The 13,096-nt window shown below is 41.3% G+C and overlaps 1 protein-coding gene across 2 annotated transcripts in view; it reads left to right on the forward strand.

Annotated features, from left to right (window-relative positions):
• The window catches only part of LOC136624682 (interleukin-5 receptor subunit alpha-like), a 32,412-nt gene that overhangs the window by 15,319 nt on the left and 3,997 nt on the right, over positions 1 to 13,096 (forward strand). For both annotated transcript variants that reach the window (XM_066598634.1, XM_066598633.1), the window contains 3 exons: positions 1,593 to 1,723; positions 8,974 to 9,112; positions 12,388 to 12,496. In XM_066598634.1, coding sequence (XP_066454731.1) covers positions 1,593 to 1,723; positions 8,974 to 9,112; positions 12,388 to 12,496 — 379 coding nt within the window. The remainder of the gene's footprint in view (positions 1 to 1,592; positions 1,724 to 8,973; positions 9,113 to 12,387; positions 12,497 to 13,096) is intronic.

Raw genomic sequence — 13,096 nt, forward strand, 5'->3', positions numbered from 1 at the left:
TATTCTACCTCCATCCAGGTAGGCACTTACAAGCTGTGGGCGTTCCCTCTAACTCCAACCAGACAAAGCCATGTCTCCACCCACAGTTCCAGTGGAGACAAGATACATCAGTACCCAGGATATGTCTACCATCATGATTCATAACTAATTTATGTTATTGTTCCAATGTGCCTAAAATGAAAAGTGAAGCAATTTTGCAAATAGTTTTACTTAGACTTCCTATTGTTTTCGGCCTGCAGCCTTCATACAGGTCTATACGTTTGCATGTTAACAGACTAGAAACAAAACCTGTGAAGTTTGATCCTGCTGATGGTTTTACTTCCCTGAGACCCCCCACTTCAAACTAACCTATCAATGGCATATTAGTAACAATTAGGGGATTAGGTTTGACTATACTGGGTAAAAACTCTCAGGTGAGAGAAGTATTCGGTCCAGGCTCAGAAATAGTCTCCCTAGACCGCTGTGTCGATAATACTTATCTTTACTCCTGGGCTCCACTTCAGCTTCGGTAACCATCGCACTAATTTTTGACACTGCCAGCGTTGGGGCGACATGTGTGTCAGTCCTCCGAGCTGAAGAGGAGCCCTGGAGAGAGAATGGAAAGTATCTACAGGGGTCTGGTATGGAGTATGAATTTTATTTAGGCGTCTGTTTTAGATTTTGCGATAATTTAGGGGTCCGGTCTGGATACTACATTAACTAAGAGGTCAAGTTTGGGGTCTGAATTAATTTTGGGTTCTGGTCCAGAATCAGAATTAATTTTGGGGCTCTTTCTGGGGTCTAAAATTCTTTGGGGACTCTGGATTCTGTATTCATGTTGCCATCTGGTCGAGCATCTGAGTTAATTCTGGGATCTGAATTTATGACTGTTACTATAGATTTCCAGGTGGAATAACAGAAGACTGGCACAATTCCTAGTTCCACAAATAGGTGGCCCAGAATTGTTATTTCCTGTCTAATACTTACTTTACTAAGTATTTACTAAAGCAGACATATGAGGAGAGGTAAAAGATCCTCCTTCATTGTTATGTATTCTGCCTGTTGCTGTGTTTTATTAGTACTGTATTATACTGTATAGTCTGCAGCATGATAATACTCTACAGATCATCACTATGTGATCACTGTATGGCGGTACTATTAGTGCTTGTATATTGATAGCATACACTTGTCCCTGCCTGAAAAGGCAAAGTCTACCCTTGACAGCGTGATTAGGTACTTCTATGCTTCCCTTTAGTTTCCTTCTTGTGTTGGTAGCACAGTTTACATGTTCAACAAAGTGGCAAAAATAAAGCAAAACTTGCTATGCTGCACATTGCATGCTGCTGTTTTTCATCCCCACAGATTGCAACCTTGGTTCTGTCCCTGATTAGGTCTGTATGGGTTATAATAACATGGATCACAATAGCATTTTTCCATTTGCTAGCAACAAGTACAGACCTTCAAAATGCAATACAATTGAATAATTGAAACATAAAATATATTAAAAAGTTCCACAACTTTTAATTTGACAATAGTTAAGCTATATTGACATGACATTGGATAACCCTGTCTGTGGTCATTCTGTATAATCTATATACATTTCATTTTTTAAGAAATTTTCAATCCACCAATGAACCTGACAGTGACATACACTGAAGAAAATCTTAGACTGAGCTGGAGAAGACCCCATACACAGTACAACATTCCTGAATCATGCTTTCAATACCAAGTGCAAAGGAACCAGGTATCACACTGAATGTAACGTGTTAATAGCAGATACAGCATGTACTGTACGAGGGGGCACCCAAAAGAAACAGGAATTCATTTATTAAAAATAATCTATTTCTACATTTTGAAACTTCAATTTCTTTCAGAGAACTCTCCTTTTGAAGCAATACATTTCTTCAAACCTTTTTTTTTGGCACAGCTCGAAGCATTTTCCAGATTGTCATTATCGATGCCTTTTAGTACTTGTGGCGTTTTTGGTTTCACCTCTCCAACATCTGCAAAACGTCTTGATTTGAGGTCTCTTTTAGGCCTCATGCCTACGGCCGTGTCGGGCTCCACCAGTGGAATATTGCAGCGGAGTCCGACACGGCGTCCCCCAAGAACCCCATACTCATCTATCTGGATCCGTCGTGCGAGTCCCGTCTGACGAGCCTGCGCGCATGCGCAGTACAGTGCATGACGCGCCGGCAGTGGGCAATGGGTGATGACGTGCAATGACGCGATACTTACGCTGTGCTCACAGTGGAATTATTGCGTGACGGATGGCTTCCATTGACTACAATGGAAGCTAGCTGCGTGTTTTCCTGTGGCAATTAGAGCATGCCGCGCTTTCTTTCACGCTGCGGAATTCCGCAGCGTGAATATTGAGCTATTAGATTCGATAGAACCTAATAGCTACGGTATAACATCACAGATTTCCGCCACGATATCCGTCCGTGGCATTAGCCCTTAACCTGGGGAGATTTTAAAAAGTTGCACGGAGCAAGATTGGGTGAAATCAGAAGGCAAAGCAAAGGGTGTCATGCTGTTTTTTTGTCAAAAATCGGTTAGCACTCAGCTCTGTATGGGCAGATGCGTTGTCATAATGGAAGAACCAATCATCTGTTTGCCACAAATTGGAATGTTTTCTCCATACATTATGATGCAACCTTTTCAAAAAGTTCAGATAAATACTTTGGTTGACTGTTTGACCCTGGGGTACAAATTCTGAGTGCACTACCCCTCTCACATCTAAGAAACAAATTAGCATAGTTTTTACCTTTGATTTCACTCATTTTATGAGTTGGCCATCACAAAATAGGCGAAAAACTGTTGAGAAAAAAAAAAATTACTGCAGCCGGACGCTACCTCCCTCAACAATGTTGGGTAGTATACCGCCTCAGAAGGCTTCCACAGATATTCACCTGGCAACATAAACCTGTACTAGTAATGCCCTGATGACGAAAAGAAGATTCCTGGTTCTTTTGGGTACCCCATTACTATATATTTCCATGTCAAATAGCATTATTATTTTAAAAATATTCACATCAAGGTTGAATACTTATTCATGTCAGTGGGAATTTTCTCGAAAATGCAATCTTACTAGGTTTTATGGGGGCTGGACATTATGAGCCAACTTCTACACACTTCCTAAAAATATTTTTTCCCAGCCACACAGAATCTTGTTGTAAAGATTTGCATAAAAGTACCTAACAGCAGGAAAACACAGACTGTAGTGAGTGTCTAAACTCCAGGCTCGTTCCCATGTTAAAGGGAAGCTGACTTTAGTTGTGAATCCTAAAGCACCACGCCTAAATTATAATGCAGCAGGATAGTTTTCTAAACATGTCCCACTAAAATTTAATAGCAGTTGCATTAGTTAAGAGAATTTATCCAAGTAGTCATGGAGATGGAGCCAAGTGACTGAATGGTCACAGTGAATGGTCAACATGCCCATTCCGACATGATTGACATCCTCTTGGCCGGGATACATCATCACAAGCCAGCTCCAGCAACATCCAACACAAATCACAGTGAAGTGAGGTGTCTACTGGCCTCAGCTTCTTCTGTGCATGAAACCGATGCCAATGGAACTGGCCTGTGATGACATCCCAGCTTGAAGGACGTCAATAAAGCCATTCTGGAAGTGCTTAGCGACCACCTCCTGTGACTATTCAGTAGCTCCACTTTCATAGTTAAGAGATGTGGACACAGTTTAAATAGAAAAAAATGTATCAATTGGACATCCAGTCTCCTGTACTCCAGTAAAACATATATTAGTGCCCTTTTACAATGAATGACCCGTCGGATGTAGGATGTTTGACAGTCATCCCAGCGATAATCATTCCTGTGCTTTTACACAGAAACAATCATTACTCAGTGAACAGAGGCGGAACGTGCGAGAGATCATTCCAGTCCACCTGCCTCCATTCACAGTAAACAGGCAGTTAATCACAGATCAACGACTGCCTGTTTACATAGGCTAATTGTTCAGTTTTTTATACATGCAGAAACTGAATGATGAAAGTTAAGTGAACGAAGAATTGTTCAGTCAGCGTATACTTTTACACTGAACTATAATTGTTCAGATTCTCACTGGATCGAGGGAATCTGAACGATTATTGACCCATATAAAAGGGTCCTTATGGGCCATTTACACGGGACGATTATTGCTCAAAATTTCTTCAAACAAACTAATTTGAGTGATAATCAAGCAGTGTAAATGCAAAAAAAAATTGCTCACTATTCGTTCACAAGTTCTTATCGCTTCCCTGAGCGAGAAGCCCACAATCCAGCGGTGAAGTCTGTCAGTGTCAACTCTCTGTACGAGCATTAATGACCTTAGTATGAATGGCCCATTAGTCCTAAGACTCAATTTAATCTGTGATAGATAGGATAAATAAACTATTACATTACTTACCCCTTCGGCAAAAATGCCTTTGAACACAGTCTTAGGTTTTATTACCACAAGCGTATATACGTCGCATTTTCATGCCCGGGCGCAAACATGGTACCTATGTGAAGCATTGGTTTCCAATGCAGCCGTTCACACGGGCGAATATACAGTGTGTAAATATGCCGGCAGCGTGAAAAATGGAACATATACGTGGCCGGCGTATATATGCTCAGCCAAAACATAGTTCTGGAACTATGTTTTGGCCAATTTACGCCGGCGAGTCCTATTGACTCCTATGGGAGCCGGGAAAGAGAAAGTAGGGGGGAGGAATTTTTGCAGTGTCCAATGCTGCAAAAAGCATACAGGTGCCTCTATATAGGCACTGGAAGGCATCCGGAGGATTTTGGCAGAGCAAGGGTTTTTCAGGGTGCAGCCTATTTTTTCGCTAAAAATGACACTCGCGGTCGTGTGAATGGACGAGAAAACGCTGGCCGTGATCGCGGAAGAAAAGCCTATTCAGGCGCTTATACAGAGTAGGCGTGAAAACATAAAAACGCCTTCACCGTTTATGCACTCGTGGGAAAGAACCCTTACGAGCACACTGGTTTGAACTTATCCAGATTGTTATCTCAGAGCCTAATTGTGTTTTTAGCTAGCCACTATACCTGTGGTCAGAGCAGCAGCTTCCACTCCGATCCCTGTGTACTGCGGCACTGACCGCGAGCACCTGATAATCTGATTGGCCAGGGTCCCGAGCGGCAGCAGATAAACCATTGATCACCTATCCTGAGGACAATTCCACTGCTGATGAATGTTAACATGAATGGGAAATTAAACACTAATAAGTTATGTTTCTCGTGCCTACATTTTGTCTAATAGCTGAATAATTGAATAATGCCCTGCCAAAAGGAGTGCAAGAAAAGAACTAATGACTGCTTTGGACATATTTCTTTCTTAGAAAAGTGGTTATTACTTTTCAAGACAATTCAAATTAACCCGGCAAACTGGGTACACAACTACTTACTATCATACCGCCTGTTGGCCAGAATACGTAAAAACTCAAACAGGGGTATAACATCTGATTCCCAGTGTAAAATTACTCAAGTAATATGCCCTGCACCTACCATTTTCCATTTATAGTACTGGTGTCATTTTATATGGACACCTGGCACTAGGTACAATCCCTATTATTGCACCCCCTACCGTATACACCTCTGCATACCAATGAAAGAACCTTCATACCTAACTAGTACGGCTGGATAAAATTTCTTTGCTGACTTTCCTCTAATACTTGGTGATGCTTTATCTTCTATCTTCTCATTCTTGTGTACTAACCCGAATACAATCAATATATGTTACATTTGTCTCATCCATATATGTTTAGAACTATGTACATGCTGCCTATTTATTTAAAGGACTGCATATAATAGCAACTCGGGCAAATAGAAACGTCAGTTATCAACGTTGAAATACCCATCAAAAGGGCCACTCAGGGGATTTACCCCCCTACCCCCATTCATTATGTAATTATCTCCCAGTATATATAAGAGAGTTAGAGGGAAATAACTAAGGTAACAATATCTAAAACTTCTATTGTCTCTTTCACCGGATGGTCAAGTGATCTTAATTCTGACCAGCTCAGGTCTGCTTAAAATTATGTGTTCCTTTTCTAGTCAATTTCATAGTCTGTATGATGCTATTACACATGATCTAGCTGCAGGGGGGGGGGCACACTCATTCCTGTCACAGTTGCTAATTGTGATCACACAGCTCCTGTCACACAGCTATGATAGAGGAGATCACAGCTCATCCCTCCTAGCTGTATGTTTGTGGTCTGCCGCTTATTTAGAAGACTATAGGTGATAATGATAAAGAAAGAAATGCTAGAGCTGTGCTGATGCATCATGGGATAAATGTGAAATGGAAAGCAAAATGTTTCAGCAAGAAGATGGTGGCTGATAAGGGAGCCACATTGCAGGGAAGACCTCCAGAGTGTGATAGGTAATCAGGTGAGGGGGGCAGAGTTGGAAAAGTGTGTTTCGCTGGAGTGGCCCTTTAACATTCAAATTAGGTTATTGGCTTTTTACACTCACATGATGTTACTTTTATATTGATGTCACAACAGTATCACCGGAACTGAAAGGAACTATTTTAATTCTCCTCTCATTCTTGGTTTTCAAGTATCTAAAGGTGCTTGTAAGTTGGGGGAAACACAATGCAGAAATGAAAATAGAAGTGATTCACTTGTATTAAAAGCTGAGGGAGAGTTTATGCAACATCCAACATTCGGGTTCTCTTTTCCCTCCGTCTGCTGTTTTGCAAAAAACCCTCAATGACATTTTGAAACCAACATCAACGCCACATTTAGAGTATCACTTCTGAGCAACTCCAAAATGTTTACCATACAAAATAAAGCATTGCTAAAATGACCTTCCGTTTTGCCGTCAGAGATAACTTTGTACCAGCATTCCTTTGTAGTATTATTTTCACCAGCCAGACTTCACAGTAGTCATGTGTCCCCGTGGAGGATTTTAGTTATTGGTTGGGTTACAAAATAAAAATATATATATATAATTTCTTATTACTTCTTTGCTCCCCCTGTAACAGCTCTTCAGGCTCCCAGTTTCAAATGTCCCGGAAGAGAGAACCGACCCGCTGCTGCAGCCTGTCTCACTTACATACAGTAAACTGCACTAAAGCTTATTACAATCCTAGGGCTCCTTCTAAGGGCATATATGCGCATTCAAAATTTGCATGCCCAATATGCAGAGAATAGAACCAATCCCTTCCGATGGTTTCATTTATGTCCTTTTTTTGCGCACACAAAAAATAGAACCTGCTCTATTTTGTGCACATTTTCACACTAATTGGCCCCATAGAAGCACGCAATACACAAGGGGATGCGCGAAAAACAGTGCAAAACTGCAGAAAAGAACATATCTGGACCTCATTAGGCTGAATAGTTTTTTCAATCAGGTCGACGGGGGGGATTGAGCGCATACGAACAGACCCTGCATGCGCAAAAAGTACAGTATATGACACAGGTGATGGCACAAATCAACCCCATTAATAGTACGAATACATTGCGTTGAAGCGTGGGCGTTTACGCATACTCCCATGTGAAGGAGTCCTTAGGGTGCTTTTGAAGCTTTTACACATGAGCAATAGTCGTTCAGTCAATGGAGGTGGAGTGCTCCAGAGATCTCTTCCAGCCGGTCGCCTCCATTAACAGTTGTTTATAGATGAATGATTCCCTCTTAGCGAAGAGTCTTTCATTAGTCGCTCCAATTCAGTGAGCTGAAGTGAAGCAATTAGCAACTAATAAGGGGTGTCTTGCTCAGTACCCTGCCAGGCCCTACTTTTACATGGGTCGACTGTGGGTCAAATCAGTTGTTTGAGCAAGCCCTCAGAAAACAACTGTTAGACCACCACTTCCCCTCATTTTATCACTGAACGGAAGAGGTAGTGAGTGACTAATAGCTACTAAAACAATTCTAAAGAAAAGTATATTCTAGCTAATTATAAATACTCGGATCTACATCTTTGTGTAGAAATCTTGATGATATATTTAAGCAGTTTGCATTTGTAGTTTTTTATCTATCACTTATTGATCCTAATAGTATAAGAAAAGAAAAACAGAGTTTGATGGATCTTAAGTGAAGACTTGAGTTTCATAAAAATGATGGGTCAGTTAATGGACCCAACATGATTGGTAATTTTTTTGTTTCCAAAAAAAGATAGTGATGAGACAAGCGTAAATGATTATTTGTATCACAAATAGTGACGGCAAATTACTAACGTGTTTCCCTGAAAATAAGACCCTGCCTTATATTAATTTTTTGCCCCAGAAGAGGCACTAGGTCTTTTTTTTTTAAGGGATGTCCGATTATACTTAGCAGGTTCAGTCCAGGTCCCTCCCACTGCTCTCCGGAGCTCCACCGTGCTGAGCCATGGCATTGATTAGCCAATTCATAAATCTTGTTTCCACAACACGATCGCTGTGATTGGCTGAGCAGCAGTTGAATAACCAATCAATGCAGTGCTTAATGAAGCAATCACAGCCATCACATCGGTTCATTGAGCGCTGCATTGATTGGTACTTGAGCGCTGCTCAGCCAATCAGAGCCATCGCTTCCTGGAGGTGAGATTTATGAATCCCGCAACCAGGAAGTCATCTGTGGGTGAACGAGGACTGCTAGATGCACGGCGGAGCTACGGACAGCAGCAGGAGGACCCAGACCAGGCCTGCTAGGTACGTTTCCTTTTTTTAATATAATGCAGCTAGTGCTTATTTTTAGGGTAGGGCTTATATTTCAAGCCTCCCCGAAAAATCAGGGTAGAGCTTATTTTCAGGGTAGCTCTTATTTTTGGGGAAACAGGGTAGCATATGCCATAACTTCCTGATTGGTGTGAATACAACTGCTGAGAACCTACTAATATAAGAATGAAGGGTCACAATGCTATTCCGTCATGAGTCCCCCTCACTATGTCTTTATATCTGACCAACAGCCATTATTGAGGGAGCTGAATATTGAAAAAGAACTTAGCATGCATTCGAGTAACCGGACATGTATGTTTATCATACTATGTAATATATCTGTCTATTGTAGGAGTTACTTTCTGATGTAAAAAATCCATATTCCATGTCAAACTTAGAGAAGAAGTGTTTGATCAGAGTAAGAGCAAGAGGAGACTCTTCTTGTGGAATGAATAACAACTGGGGCCTATGGAGTGAAGAGATATCATGTGGTAAGATTATAATGTACAATGGACATACTGTAAATAGGTTTCCATAGTGCTGTACAGTGTAGATTAGAAGTAAGGGCCTCACTGGTTTGGAAAAGTTATAAATTGTGGCTGAAAGCATCACACTTTTAGGAAATGCAAACAGTCTAAAGCCAAAATAAGCAACCAGATGACTTCACTGCAGACTTCTGGTAGACCTCTGACCCATTCTGAGCAGATGAAAAAACTTCAGTCTACATTCTTGAACTCTAAGGGTACTGCAGTATACTGGAGCTCGATTAGTTTGGGTCTAACTGCTGAGATGCCCAGTGATCACAAGAATGGAGGGTACTAACAGGAATGAAACGACAATTGAGCATGAGCACCAATGCTCCATTCATTTCAACAGGACTACTGGAGATACTCAAGTGCTTGAACTCAGTATGCTCCGGTAGTCTAAGACACCTCTCCTGCCTTTGGATGGACTAGCACTACGTCACAGAAGGGGAAATATAAAAACATAAAAACAATCACAGAAAATGGCCATATACTTACTGACTAAGGAGGGTAGATAGCTGCATCCCCTCAACATGCAGGTAGCAAACTACCAAATGAGGGAGCTAATTACACCTGTGAGGGACACCGATGAGACAGCCACTCATGTAGCCTCTTCATATAGAAGGGAGTAGCTGCTTGGTGTATACTCCCACACAGAGTAGATACAAAGAGGCAGACCTTCTGATACATGTAGTCCACTATGCAGACCAGCAACCTTTTAATGATGCCATAATAATTTGGCGGGTTGCACTGCAGCTCAAAAAGTGAACCACATTAGTACTGCCACCCTGGGCTCCCCCGGCGTTTTTAAGCCACGCTGCATGTGAATAATAGATAATAAATGCAAGTCATTAGTTGGATTTTGGCAAAGATACATCAGCTCATTAGCTGCGTTAAGGTTCCCTGCATGTAGTGGGTCCCTATACTACTATAAATACATCACAGAGGGGGAAATATAAAAACAATCACAGAAAATGGCCATATACTTACTGTCTGAGGAGGGCAGATAGCTGCATCCCCTAAACATGCAGGTAGCAAACTACCAAATAAGGGAGCTAATTACACCTGTGAGGGACATGATGAGACAGCCACTCACACAGCTGCTTAACACAGCCTCTTGGATGGACTAGCACTGATGAAGTCAGCAGTGTGTTCATCTATCTTCCCCTGCAGATCTCTTGCCCTCAGCGCAAACTGAGTGTCTCACACTACCAAAGTACACTGTGCATACGCTAGTCGCAGAATCTATAGGCCAATTTACAGGCATGACCAGAGGACTGGGAATGGAGAACTGCAGCAACACTGATAAGGAGGCACCAGGTATGTTAATTACACATTCTGCATATATAGTGAAATTCTTTACTATAAACTGGAGGGTCATTGTTTTATCAGAATAGCTCTGTCCCTCAGCACAGTCACTTATCTAAAGTATAGGCATAATGGTGATGCTTGCCATTGACTATTCAATATTGTATAGATATTACGGGTAACAAATCAGAGTCGCTTTTATAAAATTTAGCTAACAGGGTGGACATTTAGGGTATGTTTACATGGTGGAAATTTGCCATGGATCTGAGGTGGATTCTGAATCAAGTTTATGACAAATCTGTTCCTGCTACGTGACCTATTGATTTGAACGAGAATCCGCACAGTAATCTATATGGTGTCGATTTCTTTTGCATGTGACTTACTTCTTCCATGCATGTAGTTTGATAATTAGATATTACAATTTTTTCATATGTTTACTCATATTTGTCCTGTTGTCTGTCGGTTACCGGGCCATTTTTAGAATCAGCGATGAGTGCTGGGGGCACCAATCGGCAGGTCCCCTTAGAAAGCCCCACGTGCACTCATCAAGCTTCAGTTTACAGTAAAAAAAGGTTCACTATATATGCAGAATGTGTAATTAACATACCTGTGCCCTCCTTATCAGTGTTGCTGCAGTTCATCTATTCCCTGATTATAGAAAGAACCACCCTGCTAATAATTCACAGCTGCACAATTTTTGAAATCTCTGTCCTGCCTGGTTTGTGTGATCAGTGCAGAAAGTAACATAAAGGCTGAATGTCATCAGGAGCTTCCAGCTAGACAGTGGCCTTCATTGGTGCCTGGGGAAGTAGGACCCCGTTTTCCCAAAAATAAGCCCAACCCTGATTTTTAGGGAAGGCTTGAAATTTAAGCCCTACCCTGAAAATAAGCTCTAAGTGCCTTCCATTAAAAAAAGGAATACATTACCAAGTAGGTTCAGTCCAGGTCCCATCCACTGCTTTCTGGAGCTCCGACGTGCTTCCTGCAGTTATCGGCTGCCTACAGAAGATCACTTCCTGGTTACGGGATTCATAAATCCTACCTCCAGGAAGCCACAGCTCTGATTAGCTTTTGAGCGCTGTTCAGCCAAGCAGTGTAGCACTCAATGAACCAATGCAATGGCTGTGATTGGTTCATCGAGCACTGCATTGATTGGTTCTTCAACCACTGCTCAGCCAATCAATGCAGTGCTCGATGAACAGATCACAGCCATTGTATTGGTTTATCGAACGCTGCATTGATTGGCTGAGCAATGCTCGAGAACCAATTAGAGCCATCACTTCCTGGAGGCAGGATTGATAAATCCCGTAATCAGGAAGTGATCCTCTGTGGGCGGATAAGGACTGCAAGAAGTACGTCGGAGATCTGGAGAGCAGCGGGAGGGACCTGGACTGAGCCTGTTAGATAAATATAATAAGACATCCCCCAAAAATAAGACCTAGCACCTCTTTTGGGGCAAAAAAGTTATATAAGACAGTATCTTATTTTCAGGGAAACATGGTAGCTAACTCACTGCTTGACACAGTTCTTGTGCATGCAAAGGGGATGTTTTTTAAAGGGTATGTTCACACAGGTGAGACCGAACTTAAATTTTTCCATTGGACTCCTGTCTCAAAAACTACCAAATAGAACAAAAAACATTGTGCCATTTGGATAACAGCTGAGAGGAGCACAACAGAAGCACAGCCATGAGCCTAGAGCTTTTACTCTACTTCCTCTGTCATCTGTCAATTTCTTGGCAAAATGCTGTGCCGTTTGGTATTCTAGTTAATTCTGTGATGATAATTTTCAGCATATTTTCAGGACAGATCCCATTTAACAGTATCCGCATATTCATACCATGTCATTACAACAATAATGCCGACTAGTTTGACAGTAGACTTTATATATGTTCCTTCTTACTTTATAACATCTATTTTCTCCTTTTATTCTAGCTGGCCCGCAAAAACCTGACAATACTGAAATAATAATCCTGTTTATCTTATTGGGGCTTTCCTGTTTTATAATCTTGCTTACGATCATGATAAACATTCAGTACAAAAGGTAACGTTTCATTTGTAACGATAGATTACAAATATGTTGGAAGAAATGTAAAGCTATTACAAATAATAGCAAATAGTGTTCAAGTCCATGACTATAATTACAGCCATAGTTGCAGCTATACCGCCCAGAGTGCTCATTCAGGTGCCGGAAGAGCATTGCTGGAGAGCGGAAGCCACACAACCATGAAATTATTTCTGCATGCAGCAGCCACTGGGTGGCTAAGGATGCAAATGAATTCAGTTAGTATTGATTTTATGTCCGTGTAGGACGTAACCTTAGCATCCTTATCCAGATGTAAATATATACATTCTCATAAATGCATACAGCACAAAATGCACTTACTTCATGATAAGGAAATACAAAAAAAGGGAAACTAACCCTGACCTCTCCACACGGAAAGTTCCTGCCTATAAATGGGGCAACTGCCCTGATGAGGACAACCCTGACTTTCCCTAGATGGTGACAGGAAATAGTGGCAAATGAAAGATGGAAGTAAAATATATACAATTACTAGTGCAGGGAACAAGATGTTAAACACTCCAAAAAAATAATTGAATAACCAACTTACTTATTTTTTACTGAGACATAATAGTAGAAATA

Source organism: Eleutherodactylus coqui, chromosome 4 (assembly GCF_035609145.1).
Source record: "Eleutherodactylus coqui strain aEleCoq1 chromosome 4, aEleCoq1.hap1, whole genome shotgun sequence".
NCBI lineage: Eukaryota > Metazoa > Chordata > Amphibia > Anura > Eleutherodactylidae > Eleutherodactylus > Eleutherodactylus coqui.